This window comes from Carassius carassius, chromosome 47 (assembly GCF_963082965.1).
Source record: "Carassius carassius chromosome 47, fCarCar2.1, whole genome shotgun sequence".
Lineage (NCBI taxonomy): Eukaryota > Metazoa > Chordata > Actinopteri > Cypriniformes > Cyprinidae > Carassius > Carassius carassius.
The window spans coordinates 12942621-12966565 of record NC_081801.1 but is presented as its reverse complement, the minus strand read 5'-3'; the positions used below and the strand labels follow the sequence as shown (position 1 = coordinate 12966565).

General features: G+C 39.8%; 4 protein-coding genes across 9 annotated transcripts in view; 2 read left to right on the top strand and 2 right to left on the bottom strand.

The window, feature by feature from the left end:
• The window catches only part of LOC132130338 (junctional adhesion molecule 3B-like), a 328210-nt gene extending 321945 nt beyond the window's left edge, over positions 1-6265 (bottom strand). Inside the window, exon 1 of the mRNA XM_059542024.1 lies at positions 6261-6265. The gene's annotated coding sequence lies outside the window, so the exon portion shown is untranslated. The remainder of the gene's footprint in view (positions 1-6260) is intronic.
• Positions 1-13821, top strand: part of LOC132130337 (rho GTPase-activating protein 32-like) — a 107592-nt gene extending 93771 nt beyond the window's left edge. For all 6 annotated transcript variants that reach the window (XM_059542020.1, XM_059542019.1, XM_059542018.1 and 3 more), the window contains 11 exons: positions 3661-3763; positions 4568-4712; positions 5241-5323; positions 5614-5721; positions 5850-5995; positions 7354-7555; positions 7673-7818; positions 8193-8267; positions 8370-9134; positions 9672-10273; positions 10693-13821. In XM_059542020.1, the coding sequence (XP_059398003.1) occupies positions 3661-3763; positions 4568-4712; positions 5241-5323; positions 5614-5721; positions 5850-5995; positions 7354-7555; positions 7673-7818; positions 8193-8267; positions 8370-9134; positions 9672-10273; positions 10693-12918 (4601 nt within the window). In that variant the 3' untranslated portion in view covers positions 12919-13821. The remainder of the gene's footprint in view (positions 1-3660; positions 3764-4567; positions 4713-5240; positions 5324-5613; positions 5722-5849; positions 5996-7353; positions 7556-7672; positions 7819-8192; positions 8268-8369; positions 9135-9671; positions 10274-10692) is intronic.
• A 3368-nt stretch (positions 13822-17189) lies between these two features.
• LOC132130231 (anaphase-promoting complex subunit 13-like) lies at positions 17190-18018 on the bottom strand. The gene is made up of 3 exons (XM_059541938.1): positions 17923-18018; positions 17684-17794; positions 17190-17473 (listed from the first exon to the last, which is right to left on the bottom strand). The coding sequence occupies exons 1-3, from the start codon at positions 17977-17979 to the stop codon at positions 17348-17350; spliced, it is 294 nt and encodes a 97-aa protein (XP_059397921.1). The 5' UTR covers positions 17980-18018; the 3' UTR covers positions 17190-17347.
• Positions 18019-18416: 398 nt separating this feature from the next.
• Positions 18417-21531, top strand: LOC132130636 (lathosterol oxidase-like). Its single transcript, XM_059542407.1, has 5 exons — positions 18417-18551; positions 18860-19077; positions 19182-19314; positions 19551-19651; positions 20538-21531. The coding sequence occupies exons 2-5, from the start codon at positions 18868-18870 to the stop codon at positions 20988-20990; spliced, it is 897 nt and encodes a 298-aa protein (XP_059398390.1). The 5' UTR covers positions 18417-18551; positions 18860-18867; the 3' UTR covers positions 20991-21531.
• The last annotated feature ends 2414 nt before the right edge of the window (positions 21532-23945 follow it).

Here is a 23945-nt window from a genome sequence, read left to right as displayed (position 1 = left end):
CTGATGTTAGGATCGACTCGATCCGAGCAGGAGACAGACTTGCCTGCATCGTGGTCGAATCCCACACTACGCCTAGATAGGTGGTTCTCTGAACTGGAGAAAGTACACTCTTCTTGGCGTTTAGTCTCAAACCCAGCTCCCTCATATGTGCGAGAACAACCTCTCGATGTCGAACCGCCATTTGCTCTGATTGAGCTAAAATCAACAAATCGTAGATATAGTTCAGAATGCGGATGCCCTGCATACGGAGGGATACCAGAGCCGCATCTACACATATCGTGAACGTGCAGGGTGATAGTGCAAGGCCGAAGGGAAGTACTTGATATTGGTAGGTTTTGCCCCCAAAAGCAAACCTCAGAAACTTCCTGTGTTGTGGAAGGATGGATATGGAAGTATGCGTCTTTGAGATCTATTGTGACAAACCAGTCCTCGGATCTGATTTGAGCTACAACCTGTTTGACAGTGAGCATTTTGAACTTCAGTGACATTACTGAGAGGTTAGATGACGTAAGTCTAAGATCGGACGCAACCCCCCATCCTTCTTTGGAACTATGAAATACCGGCTATAAACCCGGACTCCCTGTCTAGTGGAGGGACCACCTTGATGGCCTCCTTCCTTAATAGGGTATTCACTTCTTGTTCCATAACCAGAGCCTGCCTGGCGCCGACTATTGTCTGTGTAACCCCGCTGAATGTCGACGGTGGATGGCCGAACTGAATCCGATTGAGATACATTTGGCAGTAGTTTCCACGCTTTTAACTAATGTACTAAGGGAATCAGTCTCTCGAGACTAACCTCTAGTGTAAGAGGCCCCCGAAGGGGCAGCGAACGTCTCAGCTCCGCTATGCTCACGGGCGTAAATAACTGAGAGCAGTGCTCACTGGAAGCCGCTGCACCCTGAAACTCTGGCAGGGTTGGCAGACCCACCTCCCGAGGGGCACTGAGGTGAGACGGGCACCGTGTAATGAGGTGGACACCGCTCTACCCCAGTAGGGGCCGCCCTCTGTAGTCGTGACCGAAATGCGTCATGACTTCTTGGCCGTGGACCTCCCAGCCTGAAGTACGCTCCATCGGATTCGGATTAGGCTGAGAAGTCACTGGCCCAGAGCGTTGCTTCAGCCTCTGGTCCCGAAGCGGCAATGCTCTGTTTGTACCCGGAGGGGGCTGCTCCCGCCCAGCAGTCCCTCCAGTACATCTTACTTCATGAGTCAAATAACTGTCATTATATTCCTCAGAATTTAATGCAATCAAACAATCAGACAAGTAAATAAGGTCTGGATTGTGAAACAATACACATTGAAGTGATATATTGAACTTCTCGAAGTTAGATAACAGTAATTAGATTCCTCAGAATCCAATGCAATCCAACAATCAGACAAGTAAACACGGTCTAGATTGTGATAAAGTACACATTGTAGTGATATATTTACTTCTCAAAGTCATTATATTCCTCAGAATTTAAAATAATCAAACAATCAGACAAGTAAACACTGTCTAGATTGTGATACAATACACATTGAAGTGATATATTAACTTCTCAACGTCATTAAATTTCTCAGAATTTAATGTAATCAAACAATCAGACATGCGGTCGATGTACCGGTCTGTCGTGGTGAAGAAAGAGCTGAGCCGCAAGGCGAAGCTCTCGATTTACCGGTCAATCTACGTTCCTACTCTCACCTATGGTCATGAGCTTTGGGTCATGACCGAAAGGACAAGATCCCGGATACAGGCGGCCGAAATGTGCTTTCTCCGCAGGGTGGCTGGGCGATCCCTTAGAGATAGGGTGAGAAGCTCAGTCACCCGGGAGGAGCTCAGAGTAGAGCCGCTGCTCCTCCACATCGAGAGGGGTCAGCTGAGGTGGCTCGGGCATCTGTTCCGGATGCCTCCTGGACGCCTTCCCGGGAAGGTGTTCCGGGCACATCCCACTGGGAGGAGACCCCGGGGGAGACCTAGGACACGCTGGAGAGACTATGTCTCCCGGCTGGCCTGGGAACGCCTCGGTGTCCCCCCAGAAGAGCTGGAAGAAGTGTCTAGGGAGAGGGAAGTCTGGGGTTCTCTGCTTAGACTGCTGCCCCCGCGACCCGGCCCGGATAAGCGGTAGAAGATGGATGGATGGATGGAACAATCAGACAAGTAAACACGGTCTAGATTGTGATAAAGTACACATTGAAGTGATAGAACTAACTCCTCCTTATTAAATGGAGTTTAAATAACCAGACACGCGGTCGGGTATGGAAAAATTCACATCTCGACAGCACACGAATAGCTTAGTCACACAAACAATATTAATCCCCTCGGAGATTAAATAGCTGCTCATTAACACTGCCCGTATAATGTTAGGCATAACACTGTTTGTTGTATACTGGTGCTTATGCAACTTTATGTTTGTGCAACTACAAGCTCGCCGACGCCCTCCGTGTCAATCTCCTCGGAGAAAGAAAGGCAGAGCGTCAAGCCCGATGCTTGGGGGGGAAAGAACCGAAGCTCGGGCTTCCGAACCCCGGAATCGGGCAGATCTGGTGGGTAAGGTAGGAGATAAGGACGTGCCCGTCTCCATTCCTTCCAGCAGATCGATCTGCGAACCCAACGAATGCCGGCGCCGCTCAGCCTCGGCGAAAGGAACGCTGGCGAAGGCTCACTTCTCGAAAAGAACCCTCCGGGATCAAAGCACACGTGAAATCATACGCAGCGCACTTTGATCCCAGGCAGACCACGCACAGAACGTGTGTATCCCCGCCTCTAACGTTTAGCTTTGTTGAGCAGGGAGGAACACACAATCTGAACGTGGTCTGGATTCACCCTTCAGTCTTAGCTTTGCTCTCTGACATACTATAGCTACTTAAAGGAGCTAATAGTGACAAACGACAATAAATAAGACTGACAAGACAGAAAGACATGCACACACAGAGGCTTGCTGAAGGACAAGAAGCTGAAGCCAGCTGCGTGGCAGGTGCCTTTATAGCTTCCTGGTCGCTACGTCACCCCACCCGTGACGTCACGCCCTTCCATTGGAAAGATTGCACACGATATTCAGAGTCGGTCTCTTCCCCCCAAAGCGCTTGACGCAGCTCGAGTTCCTGAAAAGGAACCCATGAGCATGATCAGTAAACATATTGTAAGATATAAAGAATGTATTACTGGCCTTATATGGCAAGTGACAGCTACATTAACTGGCCTGAAACACACTCACAATGGGCATAGGCCATCCTTATTTTGAAGTGCTGATTGAGGATTGAGGATGCATTTTTGAGGATTTTGTGCTTCAGACTGCTATGTCAGGAATGTAGATGAACAGCTGCCTCTGAGAGTCTTGGACTCACTCATCTATCGGATAAAGGTTGTCAAGACTAGAGGCCAGTCAGGGTTGTCTGTGACTATGATTCCTCTGGGTGAAACATTGCAAGGTCACATTGGAGGTCTGGAGTTTGTCTGATGCCACTGGAGCAAATGTGAAGCTAAAAACGCTGCTTATACAGGAGAGCCTAGAATTGCTATCTGACTATCGGGCCTGTCTCCAGCAGTTGTTATTTATAGCTTACAAAATCAGAAATTTACTGCACAAAGAATCTGGCATTCTATTCCATTGGCATTTTGACAACTCTCACACCTTACGTGCCAAAAAGGATGCTCCAGTAACATTTTGTCTAAACATCTAGTCCCCCAGGTACTCAAGAGCTGCACTGAGTTCATTGAGAAGCATGGAGTGGTTGATGGAATGTACCGTCTCTCTGGGATTGCCTCCAACATTCAGAAGCTGCGGTAAGACATAAACACACTCCCGTAATTGCTAGAAGCGGAGATAGGGATTCATCATACTGCTTGAGAAACTCTGAATGCAGTGGCAGAATATTAAGCTGCTGATAATTACATGTTATAATGGGAATGTTTGTATTCTTGAATACAGGAGGAAATGAGTACATCAGAGTAAATAGATATTTTAGAATGAATAAATATTTTTTGTATGTAATGTAATGTATGTGCATTTCATGCAAGTGTCACACTGACATACCAGTTTGGGGTCTGTAAGATTTTTTCAAATGTTTTTGAAACAATTCTCTTATGCTGTCTGAGGCTTACAGCTTTGATAGACAATCTCAATTTTCAGCAGCAGTTGTGGCAGTATCACATGATCCTTATGGAAATTATATTTTGTAATACATTACTTATTTTTATTATTATTATCAGTGTTAAAAATATTTTTGTGGAAACCGTGATACATTTTTTCAAGATTCTTTGATTAATAGAAAGTTCAAAAGAGCAGCATTTATTTGCAATAGAAATAATTTGTAACCTTATTAATGTCTTTGCTGTCTCTTCTGATCAATTTAATGCATCCTTGGTGAATAAAAGAGTTAACTTCTTCCTCGGCACTGACCATTGAAAACCAAAATTGTTTGTCGGTTACTTCAAATGTTATAAGATAATAGAAGCAAATGTCATTTCAACCAAATTAGTTAAAATTTAGGTTTTAAGCACACCAAACCGCCTACTGTGAGATTATTATCACTGTAAGATTATCTACTTTGAGAATACATCAAGCACTTTCTTTCTCTCTCACTTCAGGCATGAATTTGACTCTGAACAGATCCCAGATCTGACAAAAGATGTTTACATTCAAGACATACACTGCGTGGGCTCCCTGTGCAAGCTTTACTTTCGAGAGCTTCCCAACCCACTTCTCACCTACCAACTGTATGAGAAATTCTCGGTAAGCGTTTATCCCAGAACGGCAGGCCTTTTCTCAAACTCACACACTCTTTGTCTTACAAATAGCTCCAGCTGAGAGCACCTATTATACTAAAACAACCAGCCCATACTTATGATATCAAAACCTTTTTACTTCTTGGTGTGATAATATGCATGGGTCTCTTATCTGAGACTGGCAAAACAGTGCAGAAGTCGTTGAAGGCTTTAGGCTATTTGTTGCCATGATTGCTTTTAATGAGTATGCAAAATGTCTCTTAGAGCCCAGCTTCAGAAAGACTTCATCTGCATGCCAAACAAAGCACTGACATTTACAGCATCTGGAGATGAAAACAGCCAGAGTAAAGAGTGCATCAGTGTTTTCAGGTTACAATGGAAGCAGTGAAACCATAACGCACAGGAAATGTGATTGACCATGTGCTTTTGTCCACTCAGCAGTAAAGTGTGAACATGGGTTTAAGAGCATTTTCATTGGTTAGAGCTGTTCCAGATGCAGTGACCCTGATTTACAGCCGTACTTCTCCTTTTTTAGGAGGCTGTGTCAGCAGCCACCGATGAGGAGAGGTTGATCAAAATACATGATGTCATTCAGCAGCTGCCGCCCCCGCACTATAGGTTTGTAAATGACCACAATGCCCTCTGCTGGTTGCTATAGGACTTGCAGTCCTCTTTTTGAACAGCCACATTTTTCAAATGTTACAGCCTTTTTATTCATCTACTGCATTAAGCATACCAATTATATTACTAATCCAGTTCAAGTACGTTTATGACTGAGGGCTGTTATTACAACATTGTTCACTCAAATGAGTGTGCACCTGAATCTAATCCATTATGCTAATTTTACATGGTGTCTGATTTTAATGTATCTGTAGTTTTGACATTAAATATTCATGCTTTTCTTGTAGGACACTTGAGTTTCTTATGAGACATCTTTCACACTTAGCAACCTTCAGCTATGTAACAAACATGCATACGAAGAATTTGGCCATCGTTTGGGCCCCCAACTTACTGAGGTAAGATCTCTGCATGATGCAACTGTAATGTATGTGAAAACAGATACTTAAGGATACAATTTTATAACTATGAATATTAAAACCTAGTATTCATAACTAATCTTTGATTTTTATTCCCAACTACAAAGGTCAAAGCAAATAGAATCGGCTTGCTTCAGTGGCACAGCAGCCTTCATGGAGGTGCGAATACAGTCGGTTGTGGTAGAGTTCATCCTCAACCATGTGGATGTTCTCTTCAGCCCCAAACTGAGCTCGCTTATACGAGAGGGTACAGGTATGCAATATGGAGAGATTAAATATCTACATATATTGCCAGGGGTGTAGATTACGCGGGGGACATGTCCCCCCCACTTTTAGTATCAAGGAAATTCGTCCCCCGCACTTTTTCGGTCAAGTGTGTTCATATAGAGGTTTTCAAGAGCTGGTGTGAATAAATAAAAAAGACAGGATAGTCTGTGCACGACCTGATGTTTTTTTCGGACCTAGAAGGTGAAATGAACAAAACGGAGCGTTAAACTCTCATGCAGTGTGTGTTTCATTCATACTCGAAGCCGGAGGGCGCTCTTGCGCAGAAAGTCATAACAGGAAATTCCTAATATGGGCAACAGCGTCCAGCTATCGCTGTATGAAAACAGTTGTTTTCGGTTTTGTTTTTTTTCAAGTCCAAAAAAATCTCCAGCAGGTGATAAATAAAGTATATGAACAATGCAGTGCTAATTGACATAGCATTTATTACAGTATAGAAACTATTATGCCTTATTATGTGATAACAAGTGTTTATCTAAACAAATCATTATTATTTGTTATTGTCCAGCAGTTATAGATTTCTAAGCCGAAAAAAAGAAAAGCTAGAAATTAGAGAAAATATTGTTGCCTTCCACTACCAGTCAAAAGTTTATCAAAACAGTAAGCTTGTTAATGTTTTTTTAAATTCTCTTCTGTTCTCCAAGCCTGCATTTATTTGATCCAAGAACTGCAAATCAGTGAAATTTTCAAATATATTTACTAACCTATTTAAAATAGCTGTTTTCTATTTGAATATATTTCAAAATGTAATTTATTGAGATTTCAAAGATTAATTTTTTTTTTCATCATTACTCCAGTCACACAATCCTTCAGAAATAATTCTGATATACTCATTTTCTGCTAAAAGAGTTGCAAAAGAAAAAAGAAAAAAAAAACTCAGCATATTAAAAATGATTTCTGATTAATGTGATAATGAAGACTGGAGGAATGATGCTGAAAATTAACCTTTATTCACAGGAATACATTACATTTAAAATATACTAAGATAGAAAACAGTTATTTTAAATAGTATAAATATTTCACAATATTACAGCTTTTGCTGTACTTTGGATCAAATAAAGGCAGACTTGGTGAGCAGAAGAGACTTCTTTCAAAACATTAAAAATCTAACTGTTAAAAAAACTGTTGACTATTAGGTTATATAGATTATAGAAATGTTATATTGTATTGAAATTACACACACACACACACACACAGACATATATATATATATATATATATATATATGTCTGTGTGTGTGTGATTTCTGTCCCCCTCACTTCTGAAAAGATGGCTACGCCCCTGTATATTGCTATATATACATCACACATTTCTTTGTCTTTGTAGGACACAACTCTTTGTCTCGGCCTAAATCTTTGCTGGTACCCTCTCCATCCACAAAGCTGCTAACATTAGAAGAGGCACAGGCACGTACCCAGGCCCAGATCAACTCACCCATAACTGCAGACAGCAAGTACATCGAGGTGGGAGAGGGTCCTGCTGCCTTACAGGGAAAATTCCACACGGTCATTGAATTCCCCACTGAGAGGTATAAAGTGAGCTTTAAAATGTTGTAATTTTTTAATGCTGTTATAAAGAGACCAATTATGTGCCTGTTATTCTCAAAGAGAAACATTTTGTACATTTTATCTTTTTTTCCCCCTAGGAAAAGGCAGCCCATAAAATCAAAAAAGTCTCCAGTTGGCAGTTGGCGGTCTTTTTTTAACTTGGGCAAATCTTCCTCGATGTCTAAACGAAAGCTACAGCGCAATCCCAGTGAACCAAACGAACTCAAGGCCATGGCATTGGCTGGTTAGTGTCGTGCCATTTATTCATCTTTAAATGTCAGATAGTCATTATCACAAAATAAACCCAGTGGTTAATAAGGCCTTGTATCTTGTGGAAGATGTTTATTTTGCAGTAATGACTAGCTGATTGTAAATTACCCTGCTAATTACACGGCTATTTACTGAATAAATAAATAAATGGACATGAAATATTGATTTGAGTTTAAATTATTTCATTATATGAGAGCGGAGAGACTGCAGGACATTTACGAGAGACAACAACAATATATGACCACATATTGACCAATCAGAGTCAAGAATTCTAGAACTCTTGGTGTTTGGTTATGTATAAGCAGTTTGTTGTATTTTCTCTGTTCCTGTTTTATTTTCCCTGCTCAGGAGGAAGAGGAGACACTGGTACTCTTCGGTCGGCAAAAAGTGAAGAGTCTCTCACCTCTTTACATAATGTTGAAGGTAACAGGCTCCTAAAGCTCTAAAAAAAAAAAAAACACTAAGCCTAAAGTTTTTAACAAGCCATTATGAAATTAGAACTTTTTTGCTTTTCCGTTAACACAGGAGAGTCTAAGGTGTACAGGCCACGCAGACCTCGTTCCAGCAGTGATGCTCTCTCTGCTTCCTTCAACGGTGATCTACTGGATAGCAGACAACACTGTAACTCATATGACAACCTGGGCCATGGGGAGAGTGATGGGGATTATGGACCAATCTGTGTGCCTGCTCTTATCTCCCCGCCACGTACCGCTGATGATGTGGACTTGAGCCCTCCTGACATTGGCATGGCCTCTTTAGACTTTGACCCCATGTCTTTCCAGTGTAGCCTTCCTCTGACAGACACTTCCATTTTCTCACTGGACACAGATGAAAGCAGTCTGAAGAGGAGCCCGGCCAGTGCCAGTGGCTCAGAGCCAGTCTCTCCAGTCAGAGCTAAAGTTACGAGTCATTCTGTGTCTCCAGGCCACAGTCCAGGCTTAAAGGATAGAAATAAACTGCCCCCTGCTTCTTTCTCAGAGAAAACTCCAGTTAAATCCCTTGAGAACAGTGAGAAGTCATCTGTTGTGACAATCATCTCTGAATCAGCTGCCTCCATGATAAGGAAAGCACCAGAGAGCAATGTGCTTCAGCCCTCTTCCCCTCGATCTCTAATGGACTCCCCTGCAAAATTGAGCTTTCTGTCAAGAACCACCGATATGCCCCTGAGTGAAGCCATTCAACAAGAGCTTCTTTCTAAAGCTACTACCTTTGAGATTAAAGAGAGTAAAGACATATCTAGCATTGAATGCTCTCAGCCACCACAGGTCACCTGTTCTCAAGAGCAGCCAGGTAAGCTGAACTGAAACACAGGGATATGATAGCTTAAATCCATAATGTTTTTTGAGGAGTCATTGACATTTTTATCCTGAATAAGTTTAATACACCTCTTCAAGGATGAGAACATTTTTAACTACTGAATTTAAATTAATTTTCAAAATGTTAGGGTAAAACAGCTTATATCATTTTATAAAAGATTTTATAATGATGATTAATTTTTCAAAACTATTTGAAAAAAAAACATGAATACAATGAGTACATTAAGAACTTAAACACTTTATTTTACTTTATTTTATTGTAAATGCTATCATTAAACCTGATGCAACCGTGATATGAACCTCCAAGTTATACTGGGTTTCATAAGATAATTATTTGATTTTTCAGGTTTAGTTCACCAGGCTTTTACCTGTAGCCATTTGCATGAACAGCCTCAGTGTAGAGAAATCTGTCCACAGTCTGTAGAAATTTAACATTTCCCTTTCTTACCTTCACATGAATATTAGCCTGCCTTCTCTTTGTTTGAGTTCCCTCTGTTTTGTCCATCTGTAGGAGCCGTAGCTCTGGACTCACCAAAGGGCAATGTCCCTGTCAGCTCTGTGTCCCTCATACCTCCCCCACCCCCACCAAAGAATGCTGCCCGAATGCTTGCACTAGCTCTAGCAGAATCTGCCCAGCAGGCCACTATTCTTTCTCAGAGGCAATACTCTGGACCCCCTACACCAGTGTCCCCAATTAGGCCACAAGAGTTACTGGAGACCATGGAGTGGCCTCCTCCTCCTTCCTTGCCATCACAGACATCCTTGGAGGAAGCTACAGTAGATGTGTCAAAGAGGTCTGCTCCTATGTCTTCACCACCCTCCTCCCCAGCTGAAAGGTTAACTCGCGCTGTCAGTCTGCACCTCAACAAAGGTGATAGTGGGAAGCTATCCAGCATTTTTTGCAATAGCCATTGTGTTGTCTCAAAAGATACCCCAAGTCAGAGTACTATGCCTTCTAATCAACCTTCTCAAGTTTCCCAATTACAAAAAAGCCCAGAAAGGCAGCAGCCAGCTGTGGGCCAGACACCTGTGAGCACAGACAAAACCACTACCACAATCACCACACCATCTATCAGCAGCAAGGATACCGTCATTCAACAACCTTGCTCTGAGGTAAGCAGTGGTACATGCAGGGATGTCAGTAGCACTAGTACTTCAGTACCAAGGCTGAACAATTAAATAATGTTATAAATATTTATGAGCCAGGCCTTTACCATTTGTAAATTAAAAATTAGAAAAGCATGTTAAGAATTAGTGCTGTTTGCCTGCTAGTAAGAAAGTGTAAGATCAAAAGCTGCCTGCCATTGTTTTAATTTAATTTGTTCGTATTTATGTGAACCTTTTACTTAGTACATGTTTTTTTTTATGTTGTCTGATATTTCAGTTTTGTCATATTGCAACAAAATTAATGTCAGGAATGATTCAATCATTAATCTGGTATTGATATAAATAGCTAAAATTACAGCACATGTAAATACAAAAAGGCAAATGTGTAAGAAACCTAACAATGTTTGTTTGGGCTTAATCCCTAGTTCCATATGACTGAAATGGTTATGCCACCAAAACCCACAAAGACACCAGATCAACCAGTCGCAATTCTCCAGCCTCAGCCACAAATACAGACTCAACCTCATGCAGCGATTCGGTCTCAACCTCAAGTTCAGCCTCAATCTCAGTCACAAGCACAGCCTCAGTTTCAACCCAAATCGCAACCCAATGCTAGAGTTGCACCAACCCCGGCAGTACCTCATGATCCTGTGGAAAAGCCATGGGAAGCCATTAAGCCTGTCCATCCAAAAGCAGATAGTGCTTCTCAACACCATACTCAGGGAGTGATGCCGCCAACACCCCCAGTTCGTTCTATTGAAAGTAAACTAGCAATGGCTGCTCTCTGCAACACTGAGGTTACAAACCCTGCCAATTTTCATGCCATATTAGAAACATCCATGAGAGGCTCAGTCGAGGAGACTCCCCAACAGTCTCATGCACCTCATCGCAGGGCTTCCACGCATCAGACTGGTTACAGTTACCACTCAAAAGGGGATGCTGCCCTACTGGAGCCCACCACAGAAGTGTATTACCATCAGCGAGTATCCCCTTCAGGTCAGGCTACGATGGCATACCATTTCAGACCAGATAGTGTTCCACCACACGTTTCTTATGTGTCAAAATCAGAGCCACAGATGTCCTATAGAGGCCACGGTGATGGCCGGTACAATACGATTGGACCCAGGTCCTACCATCAGTCTATTAAATCTCGTGGCCCACTGAGAAGTGAGTACATTTCTCCAAACTCACTGCACTACTCCCATGGCTACAGCCAAGTAGATGGACCCACCGTGTACCCAACAATCCATAGAGTCCACTCCCTACATGTGCCCCCCTCTGCCATCCGCTCAGTGCCAGTCACCAGAACTGAGGTTCCAGCAGATGATGAGTTATTTTACTACCAGCACCCAGTCTACCACTGCAAGTCTCACCAACCACCCTCTCAAGCTGACTACCACGTCACACAACTGCAGCCTTATTTTGAGAATGGAAGAGTTCAGTACCGCTACAGTCCCTACTCTGGCTCTCACATTCTGGATGCCCCATTCTACAATGTGGACCATTATGGTACGATCCGCTTACGACACGTCCATTCCTTCAGCGGTCGGGACAGTGCTCCTCTCCTTCGGACTGGAGCCAGATCCGGAGGCTACCACTACCTTTCACGGCATTTAATTCCTTTAAAGGAGCATAGCTTCGTAAGCAGAGACATGCCACCTTACAGTGGTTCAAAAGGCAGTGTTTACTTTGCGTTGGATCCAGAAGAAGCAGAGAGGCTTTGCATACACTCTATCCGCAGGGAAAGCCGAGCAAGGCAAAAAGTTAAGGGTTCTGTTTTGTCTCAGTATGACAATATAGGACCCTACATGCCAGTGGATATAGACATGTTACACTTGCGGAGCAAAACAGATCCTGGCAAAACTGTATTGATGGCTGCCGAGAGCAAGGAGGCTAGATATAACATCGTTTCTGGGTCTCAGCATGCTCCTAGGCACTTGATCTCTGATCCAGATGTCCTGATGTATATGGAAACGGAGAAGCACTGCCAAGGAAATGGGATGGGGGACAAAACCACCAAACAAGGTGGCTCCAGGAACTACTCATCCATCCCTTCACATCAATCGCAACTTCCAGCACGAAGCCTGCAGCACTTACCTGAAGGTGGCCATCTTGACCCGAAGTTTGAGCCAGGGGAAAAGCTACTGAGCAGTAAACATTGGCAGGAACACTCGGAGAGCAGGAGTGCCCAACCTCGTTACGAAAGGTCAGATTTGGATCACCACATATGCAGGGGTAAAGCCACTAGCAGCACCAGTGAAGATGAACAAGCAGCTCCAGTGAAGCCAGCTCCTCCACCCAAGCCAGAGAGATCCCATAGTATTAGAGAGCGGCAGCATTACAACCAGTCCAGTCTTCCTGCACATCTACCAGACAATTCAGATAGAGACCATAGTGGATCCTACTCTCATCAGTCACAGGGGCATTTTGCCGTTACTTTACAGTCACACTACGACAACCTGGATGTCTACCATCCAGTACCTCAGTCTCAAACATCACTATCAAATCGCGGTGGCTCCAGCTCCTATCACCTCCCTGGTTTCTCAACTCCACATAGTAATCGTGCATACTCCACTGCCTTGGGACAGGGCGCCTTCATACAAGCTGAGCTTTCCGTGCAGAGGCCAGAGACAGAGATTAATGCGGAGTAAACAGACATTTAATGACAAACAAGATACATTTGGAACATTATTGTAGGTGTCAATAGTAATTCATTTGAAGTAAAACAGCCTCTGCGGGACAGTGGACTGCCTTCTGACTGTTTTCTCTCTTTTTTTTATGTACAAAGAAATTTAAGACTTTTTACAGAACTGAATGTACCATAATTTCATCAGTTGCTTAAACATTGTGACATGGAGATATAACTTGTTATATACTGTAGATATTCTGTGATATTGACAAATGGTACATGAATCATAACCAGACGAGTTATGTATATCTTGGAAGTACTACTGGATATAAGGGATTCTTTTTGTTCTGTTTTATTACTTTGAAAATGTCTGGGACTGGATATAAATGAAGTGTAAAGGTTTGCATTTTAGAAATGCATGTAATCTACATTTTACAGAACAGTTCTGTGTACCTTGATATATATATTGTGTACTTTTCTGAATGTTACAGTAACAGTGAAAGGGAAGCCCTTTTTAAGTCATCCTACCTTCATTTTACACTCAGTGTACACAATTAGGTGGTACATGAAATTCTTAATTTTTCTGCCCTCAGGTTGGGGGCCCAAAATGTGCATATTTCATTTTGTCAAAACTGTGCCATTACTATTATATATGAAAGGGGTTAATCACAAGCAACTGGATTTCTTTCTTCGTTTTAAAACTTGACATGATTTGACTGAATTCTGCTTGGATGGGTTGTTAGAGGGATGAACAATGAATGCAGATTGTGATCGCAGAAGTATTCATTATGATACTGGAGAATGACTGAAGGTGAGAGTGCCAATGTGAAGTGACTTATACACTTTCAGAGAAATGTGTTATTGACAGGGAGTTTTTTTGATACATTAAGTGATTAAAATATGTCTTATTTTAGACCAGCACCTTACTTACATCTTGTAACAAGCTGCATTACTTAATTTCACATAGATCCATAAACTTTATGTAAAGAGAACCATTTGCCTGAAAAAGTCCATTCATTTAATAACACTGAGCAATTTGTGCTTTTGCAATTAGTACAATGTACTGTACATTGCCTTCAGAACAAATCTGTCAGGTGGGGATAAACCAATATTTGATGTATTTAAAAGGAGAAATTTTTGATTAGGGGACCCATTTTGTTTTTTTGCGAAGTCATTGCATGTTACGGTTCTGTCAGACAGTAATTATTATTGCATTATGGTGACTTGAAAATTTAAGTATTCAGATGAGCCCAAGCTCACAATGGCATAATTTGTATGTTTTTGGTTGATCTCCTAATAACATCTGTTTTTGTGTTTTGCCAAGTCTTATGCAGTTCATTTTCATTTTGACAGCATTTTTATGATTGACATTTAATATGCTGTTTTCTCGTTTTTATTTGTTTTAGACTGTGAAAAAATTGGTTGGGTGGCTAGCGAGGGAAAAAAAATTATAAAGGCACTCATATGTAATCTCTATTTATGGGCCAAACTGAAATTTTAATGCTGCATCTCCATACTTGCACTCTTCTCATGAGGATTTGATCTAAAACTTTAGCATTAAAGCCTCAGAGCCTAATTTGATCAAGCTTGTATGAACCTGCAGTCTGATTTCTTTTAGCCTCAAATAACATTTGCTCCTTTAATGCACATTTTTGGGGAATATATTTTAATATAGCAAACAAAAAAAGTAGGCTAAACAATACCAATACTTATTCATCTTAAATCTATAATGTAATATAGCTACTATTTGATTTTATTTGGCTGCAAAATGGATTATTGAAATAAAGACCTCCATTAAGATAGCATTTGATATGTTAATCTCATTCTATTATACTATAAATTCATAGCTATTTGGTCAAATTCCCCCAAACCTCTACACATCTGCCTAAGGAGCCACCTAATTGAACACATCTTTCTGTAATACCAAGAGTATTCTCATACATGTTGGCTATGACTAAAACATAATATGCTCACAGTTACACGTTTCAAACATATTTATGATGATAAATGGAGCATCTCAGTGTCACCTTTGAACCCAAATAAAATTCAGTTTAGCCTGAAAGGAATGATTCACTGATTCCATTCTTCACTGCTTGTGCATTTAATTCGATTAGCTATTTTACACTTGCTTAAGTTATATTTCTAGTTACTAATTCATTTCATTTTGTCATAGTACTATCAAAATATCACAAACTATAAAGATACAATAGTTTTCTTTTTTAGTGAGGGGGGGGGGGCTTAGTAAGTCTAATTCTTGTTTCTAATACAACTTTAGTACATGGCTAATGTACACTACTGTTCAGAAATTTGGGGTTGGGAACATTTTTATTATTTTAAAGCAGTCTCATGTTCACTAAGGTTGCATTTATTTGATACAATTTTTTGATACAACTTTTATTATTAGTGGTGCTTGCCGGAGGCAAGGCATCACTATTACTATTCGCCTTGACAAAACTTTGGCGCGCTACTCCTCCCGCATTTTTTGTCACAGACCCATGAATGAGATGTCAAAACGTGCGGCTTATTGAGGAGAGGTGTGCTATGACTTTTCTAAGCAATCGGAAGTACAATATTCGTACAGCGGACGAAGAAAATGTGTAAAAATATTCCATTGACTTAACATTGGAAAAACTATCTGACATAATATCTTTGGCTCAGGAAGGCATAAATACTTAAGAGTGGGCTCTTTTGACTTGGCCTATCAAGCAGTCCATATGTAGTGACATAACTACTTCATAGCCAAGCCCTAGCAACCAATTTTAGCACCCTAGCAACCGTTTAACTACATTTAATAGCTGTATCTCAACAAAATAACTACATAGAAACACTGGCTTGGGGTTTTTGGATTCGGGCTGGTAAATAGTCTTTAAATATCACCCCATAAACTATATAGCCACACCATAGCAACCATATAGAGCACCCTAGCAACCATATAGCAATATAAAGTACTTATATCTTGGCTCCACGACATCACACAGGCATCATGGGTGGCAACAGGGCGCCGAGTTTTGCCACTGCAAGCACCACTCACATTTTCTTCAGGAAATGTACATTCTAGTTAGTGGTGCTTGCCGGAGGCAAGGCATCACTATTACTATTCTCCATACTTATTATTATTAGTGGTGCTTGCCGGAGGCAAGGCATCACTATTACTATTCGCCTTGACAAAACTTTGGCGCGCTACTCCTCCCGCATTTTTTGTCACAGACCCATGAATGAGATGTCAAAACGTGCGGCTTATTGAGGAGAGGTGTGCTATGACTTTTCTAAGCAATCGGAAGTACAATATTCGTACAGCGGACGAAGAAAATGTGTAAAAATATCCCATAGACTTAACATTGGAAAAACTATCTGACATAATATCTTTGGCTCAGGAAGGCATAAATACTTAAGAGTGGGCTCTTTTGACTTGGCCTATCAAGCAGTCCATATGTAGTGACATAACTACTTCATAGCCAAGCCCTAGCAACCAATTTTAGCACCCTAGCAACCGTTTAACTACATTTAATAGCTGTATCTCAACAAAATAACTACATAGAAACACTGGCTTGGGGTTTTTGGATTCGGGCTGGTAAATAGTCTTTAAATATCACCCCATAAACTATATAGCCACACCATAGCAACCATATAGAGCACCCTAGCAACCATATAGCAATATAAAGTACTTATATCTCGGCTCCACGACATCACACAGGCATCATGGGTGGCAACAGGGCGCCGAGTTTTGCCACTGCAAGCACCACTCACATTTTCTTCAGGAAATGTACATTCTAGTTACTATTATTATTGTTAGATTTTAATATATTTTCAAATGGAATTTATTCATGTGAAGGCAAAGCTGAACTTTCAGCAGCCATTACTCTACAGTCTTCAGTTTCGATGAATCGCCCCTCAGTAAGATCCTTTGCTTAATCAAATGGGTTTTGGTTATACATATAGAAAAGCTGGACGTGTGGAAATCACTGGCTTTTAAACTTTAAGGAAGGGTAGGCCAGAAACATGAAAATATTTTGATGAATAGAAAGTTCAAAGAAGAGTTTATTTGGAATATAAAACTTTTGTAACAGTAAAATGTCTTTACTGTCACTTTTGATCAAAATAATGCATCCATTCTGAATAAAACTATACATTAAGAAAAAAAATTAAAAACGGATCCCATACAGGTTGCAGCTAATCTATACAGACAATAAGTATTGTGTATTTTAGTTAACCAGTTTGAAACCATTGTGTGAATTGTAATAATTATGTGTAACAAACAACTAGCACACAACTCAATTTAAATGAATAATGCACTTTACATTTTAAACATTTATTTATTTTTATAACAAAATAACGAAACACAATGCAAATCACAGTGGCACATAATTATTTGAATCCGAAATGAGTCTTGAGTTCTTTCCATCAGAATACATGGGTGGGGATCAGCTGGAGAGGACAGAGCATCTTTCCATCTAAGTGCCAACGTTTGGGGTGTTTTCATGCAAACTCTGCAGGGCGAGATCTGACCACTTCATCTCTTGCTCTTTGACTGACTCAGTCGATCCGCCGTTGTCTTGTTCTGATTCTGGAAGTTCACTCTGGCAGAAAAATTTATGAAAAAGTTCATTCATACAGCTAATAAGCAATTATGGCAAACATGATATAATATACAAATATAAAGAATTAATGCTCAAATATTATTAAATATTATTAACAGTACTCGCCATCATTTCGAAGGTTACTTAACATAATATGATGACGTACATTATTCGGAATGCACAATCAAAGCCGTAGATGTGAAGTTTTACCAGTGGGATTGTGACATCCTCGTATGGCAGTCTGTCTTCTCTCCAGGCATCATCGGTGAGATCGAGAACTCTTCCATCTCTCTGAACTTCACTGTCCATGATCAGAGTTTGCTACATAATCAAAAGAAGAAGAAAGAAAAACACTGTATCTATCGTAAATTATGTTGCGCGTGGATTTCATAAAAGTACGCTTATCATGATAGCTCTTAAATGATCTCAGTGAAAGTAATTATACAGACCCTTGCAGCCTTCTGTCCAGCGATCCCATTTGTTGTTATGTCGCTCTTTGATGACATCACCTACTCTTTGAACCTTTTCTGCAATAAAACTAAATATATTCAGAATAATAGTATTAGTAATAATAATAATAATAGTTCTATGCAGAGTTGTTTTTACTAAAACTACAAAATATTTCAACAAATAAATAAAAATGAATTTAGCATTGTTTATTAGAATGTAACATTTATTTTTAAATTTACTTTTTATGAGCCGATTTTACGGCTAAAACAAACTGAACTGGGACAGATTAAAATACAATACGCACTATTAATAATAAAGTCACAAAGAACAAGATGTTTGCCTCGTGACAATGCAATAACGTAACGTCGTCAAATAGTCATTGAATCTGAGACGACCCGTTCAAAAGAACCGATTCGCGAAATGGAATTGAACTCTCTATCATAACCCCATGAGCAGATCGCGCATCTGTCCAATGAGATGTCAAGAAACTGGCTCGCGCTGTGTGAAAGTGAGCCTCTATTGGCTGCGTCCGTTTGTGTTTCTAGAGTGGGAGCAGAAGGACGGGCTCTTTGAGGCTTTAACCTCACGTATATTCTCTTATGGTGAGTCTTCAAAAGCACCTTTACAGGTGAGCTGATTGTTTCCTACAATTACAGCATTTGGTTTAAGAGATGCACATTTATTATTAACTATAAGACTGCATTCATTCAGTATTATCTATTTCTTATTCATGTTGTCTTAGGAAAGTGCAAAGTAAACATTTACAAAATTGGGCAAAGTGCACTGGAGTGTTTCTTGTATTGTTAGTGTTTGTTACTATATGGCATTGATGATCAAGTGAATTTAAATACTTCTTTCAAATTTTTTAGACTTTTTTCTATTAAAAGACTAATTTCAAAATTAGACTTTTAATTACACTTCTGTCCCAACTCTTAGGATCAAAGATGGACCTTGTGCTGAACGTTGCAGATTATTACTTCTTCACTCCATATGTGTATCCCTCCTCATGGCCTGAGGGCGAGGCTCTGCGGCAGATCATCGGCTTGATGGTGGTCACCAACCTGGGTGCCGCAGTCTTATATCTAGGCCTGGGTGCTTTGAGCTACTTCTTCATTTTTGATCACAAATTAAAGCAACACCCTCAGTTTTTGGAGGTTTGTTTATTCTGCTAGCAAACTACAGTCTTTAAAAGGAGTATATTTATAAATGTACAGTATGTAATATATATGTATGTTATTAGTTATATTTTTGTCCACAGAACCAGGTGCAACGTGAAATTAAGTATGCTTTGTGGTCTCTGCCCTGGATCAGTGTACCAACAGTAGCATTGTTTTTCGCTGAGGTCAGAGGGTACAGCAAACTGTACGACCGGGTCGATGAATCGCCCCTCGGTAAGATCCTTTGCTTTATCAAATGGGAAGTGGGAAAAGCTGGATGTGTGGAAATCACTACCTTTCAAATTTTAAGGAAGGGTGGAGCAGAAACATTAAAAGTGCTTTAATCTGGGTGCAACAAACTGACAGCCCTAATATTGGAAAGTTCCAGTAATGCAGCCTGTCAGATGTGCTTTAGATAATCGTGTTGCTATGGGCATAACCATCTCATACGATTTCTGCTTGTTTTTCAGGATGGTCAGGGCTGATTTTCAGCATGGTCTCTTTCCTGTTTTTCACTGACATGTGCATTTACTGGATTCACAGATTCCTTCACCACAAGTTGATATATAAGGTATTAAAGATATATATGAACTGCCTTGCATTGGCATATGGGTAAATATGAATAAAGACCAGAGTAATTCCCGTTAATGTAATGTTTTGTTTGTTTTTTAACAAAATGAATATGCTTGACTTGTAATTTAAGGTAGTTTTTTCTATTAAAGCATGTAGAAAACTTCATAAATATGCCCTGGTCAAGCTTAGGTAATTGTTGTAATAATGGGCAAGAAATTTAATAAGATGGGAATAAAGAGTAATATTACAAAAGATTTGAGGACATAGGAAAAACTTAATAACCAATTAAAACAATACACCCCCAACCCCCCCCCCCCCCAAAAAAAAACTTGCTTTAAAATGATGAGAAAGTAAATGATATAAAGTCTTAATTTTTAATTTAATTAGCTTTTGCGTTTATATTTTCAGTTTTCATTATAGTTTGTTTTGTTGATTTTATGTGCTTTTTATTTTGCGTTTTATTTTGTTGTTCTAGTGCTTCAACTTAAACATTTCATTAGTTGCATTTTTAAGTGGTTTTTTTTCATATAATATTTAAGTTTAATATTTTTAATTTATATATTTATATTTTATATCTATTTTAGTTACTATACATATATATATATTATTAGTTAACAATTACAGCACTGTTTTAAAAGTTGCTCAGTATCTGGTGCAAAAATAACAATAAATTTTTTTTAATTCAGCACTATTCATCTAATTAAATGTGAATTTGCTATTTTATCCACCATCCGTATGATGGGTGCATTGTAAGAATGACACACCTGCATGGGTCAAAATACATATTTGATCTCATTTTGAGTATGCTTTAAGCTACCAACAAAAGTGTAACACTCTCATCTCCATCTAACTTGCTTTTTTAAAATCTTTTCCCTCATATACAGAATTTCCACAAACCCCATCATGTGTGGAAGATCCCCACTCCGTTTGCCAGCCACGCTTTCCACCCTGTGGATGGATTTCTCCAGGGCCTGCCATACCACATCTACCCCTTCCTCTTCCCCCTACACAAGGTTCTGTACTTAGTCCTGTACGTGTTCGTCAACATATGGACCATCTCCATCCATGATGGGGACTACCGTGTGCCCAGCCTGATGGAACAAATCATCAACGGTTCAGCTCACCACACAGACCATCATCTTTTCTTCGACTACAACTACGGGCAGTACTTCACCCTGTGGGACCGCATTGGAGGCTCCTACCGCTACCCTTCAGCCTTGATGGGGAATGGGCCGCATGACCACATAAAAAAACTGATGGCAAAGGGGAAGCTGAACTCAAACAGCGTAAACGGCAACACTAATAATACAAATAGTGTTCATGTCAAGAAAGAGTAGGTAGGCAGATTAAGCATCATGAATGAGTTTCAAGGTAAGGTTCAAGGTAAGTCCTTATTCATAAGAGGCTCTTCATAAATACGTCTCAGTAAAATAATCAGTTATGCATAAAATCGCCAAAAGGAAGCACAAAATGTGGAAAGGACCAAAGGAATCAAAGTACAAAATGTGTATATTTTTCCCAAATGGTAACATTCGCTATGGCTACCCTGTTGGTATTCTTGCTTTTGTGTAAAGTAATATGAATAACTGAAATTAACAGGCTTCCTGCCAAGTAAGCGTCTATAATTTTGCTGTCATAGACATTCAAATAATGTGTGAAGATTGACAGGGCTATCCCTTCACATGACCTCAGTTCATCTTTCCATTAGCAGTCTCTGACTTTCACCATAGCTCTGTTTGTCTATGAACTGATAAACAGTTCAGAGACCTGGTGAAGATTTTTGCTGATCTATAGTAACCTTGTTTTAAAAGAGTTTCTGTGGTCTGCTTTTGATATGAAATGCACAATCTTTCCAAATAAAAAAAAGATATGTGTATATCTTTGGTGTGATGATATTGTACATGGAAATCTTAGGTCAAGTCAGGTTATGTTTTTAGCTTGACAGACACCTTGATTGTGGAGACGCAAGCCAGATTGCTCAAGTGACATCATTGTTAATAGCAGACATTATAGCTTTGAGTAAACTGACATTTTATTGTGCTTTGTAGCATAGCAACAGTTCATGTGCAGCATCATGGCCCACACTAGAGGGTGCTGTTGAATCACACATTCTTCAGGTATTTGTGTTTAAAGTACAGAAAAGGTGCAGATGAAATGGTTACTAGCAGTTTTATTGACAAACTAAATCAGTGAAAAGGACAGCTTTGCCAAAATTCTTATTTGCATCACATTTACATCACAAAAACACAAATTTTGTTTTTTGTTTAATAAAGTGTGGGAAGGAATAATCGTACAACTTTATCCATGTAGAACAATCCAACAAACTCAACTTAACCATGTTTGTTCTTTATTATTTAAATGAGGAGAGAAACCTTTAAGCAATGCATTTTTAGTCCAATTTAATTCATCCTGGCAAGCTAATTAGTGTCTATGGCAACAGTTTATGATTTTTAGGACAAATGTATCGCCACAGATGTTATGTCAAGGGATTAACCTTCAAACTAAGATGTAACGGCCTTTGAATCACTTAAAACTGCAGGCCAACTTTGATTAAGACGTGCGTTGGAGGGAGAACAGTAATCTGTTCTGCAGCCCAGATCATTCGGGTAAATCATATGATGCACTTGACATTGCAGTCATATTTTATTAAAAAAAAATGCTTTATAGTAGAAAAATAAGCTTATAATCAGGGTAATAGTTGAAGTTGTCAGCTTTATTGGGCATTGAAGTGGGTGGGCTAGCAGGGTTCCTTCAGGTTAAATGCTGCAAAAATCAGATGGCATTATGCTTTTAATTCTCATTCTTTTAAAGAAAGGAATAGTTCACCCAAAAATCCATAATCCATAGTAATGCTTTGAAATGAAAAGGTGTATCCCCTGTTGTCCTCTCACATCAAAATCCACATACATATTTGAACAGTTTTGGACAGTTTAAATTTTTAAACAGTGCTTGATCAGGGCCTATTTCTCTCCTGATTCAAACAGACGTTTTCACTGGAGAAAACAATGTTATGGATCTTATGGAGCAATATTATGGATCATATTTTAGCTGAAAGCAAAGCCGTTAAGATCATCTTGATGCATTTGTGTATAACAAACACGCAGCCTCACAAGACATTAATGGATGGACTGGAGTCTTGTGGATAACTTGTGGATTATTGTGATGTTTTTATAAGCAGTTTTGACTCTCATTCTGACAGCACCCATTCACTAGGATCCATTGGTGAGCAAGGAGTGCTAAATTTCTCCAAATCTGTTCTGATGAAGAAACAAACTCATGTACATCTTGGATGGTCTGAGGATACATTTTCAGCAAATGTTTATTTTTGGGTGAACTATTCCTTTAATATTAAGCGAAGCTCTATATCATAATGTGGAATTATATGTTTTGTTTGCTTAATTTATTTAGTAAGTCTTATGTTTTTGTTTTTTTTCCTTCTAATCTTATATGTCAGAAATTTACGTGGCTTGATGTCACATTGTGCAAGTTTGCATCCGTGCTCTTGTGCATATGCAAACTGTTGCACGCACCCGCTCGAGTGAGTGTGTGTCTGTGTGTTTTAGGCAGTGAGCGAGTTTATGAACCAAATCACTGAACTTGAGAATGGTCTTTTATTTCATGCTGGGTGAAATGGCTTTATTATACGTTGGATGTGCATGCAGGCGTGGGATGCTGGGTGACTCATTTGTATCCTGGCAGCTAACTGAGGTAGAGGAACACATCATTTCAAAGTTCACACTGTGGGTACAATGCCACATTTTCTTGCCCATTATTGTGATTGCGAGAAACCCAAAGATGAAATTAATCATTGCATTTCTGTCTACCCAGAATAATCTCCTACCTTTATTTGAATTGGTGTCATGAGTGCTGAACGGAGATTCCTGTACAGCTGCGCAGCCACTATCTTTCAATTACAGCGCAGACCAATGCTCATTCTGTTGGGCTTCTAATGATATCTTCAGGCTGTTTACAAATGTCCCTTCCACAGAATGAATTTCCACAAAAATTAATAAGACGAAGTAACACCTTCAAGTAATTTCAAAGTTATGGAATCACCTTTTAGACGTACTATAGTGGTTGCTTGATGCTGATTTATTTGCGGTTTGGTGTAGAGTTTTTAATCTTTTTATTTTTTTTGTGTGAAAATATTCATTAATATTCATTAATCTTAGTTGAAGAATATGAAATTTGTGTATGAGTGTTGTGAATTTACAATCTGTGATTTAGTGCGCTGTAAAGGATGTATTCACCTGATAACATGATTTATAATGCATTCAAGTCAGAGTTTCTGA

Coding starts and splice junctions, on each gene's coding strand:
- LOC132130231 (XM_059541938.1), bottom strand. CDS start 17,979: ATGTCATCAAAGAGCGACATAACAACAAATGGGATCGCTGGACAGAAG. Junction 17,795..17,922: donor CTGGACAGAAGGCTGCAAGG/GTCTGTATAATT, acceptor TTGATTATGTAG/CAAACTCTGATCATGGACAG. Junction 17,474..17,683: donor AGGATGTCACAATCCCACTG/GTAAAACTTCAC, acceptor TTTTTCTGCCAG/AGTGAACTTCCAGAATCAGA.
- LOC132130636 (XM_059542407.1), top strand. CDS start 18,868: ATGGACCTTGTGCTGAACGTTGCAGATTATTACTTCTTCACTCCATAT. Junction 19,078..19,181: donor AACACCCTCAGTTTTTGGAG/GTTTGTTTATTC, acceptor TTTTGTCCACAG/AACCAGGTGCAACGTGAAAT. Junction 19,652..20,537: donor ACCACAAGTTGATATATAAG/GTATTAAAGATA, acceptor CCTCATATACAG/AATTTCCACAAACCCCATCA.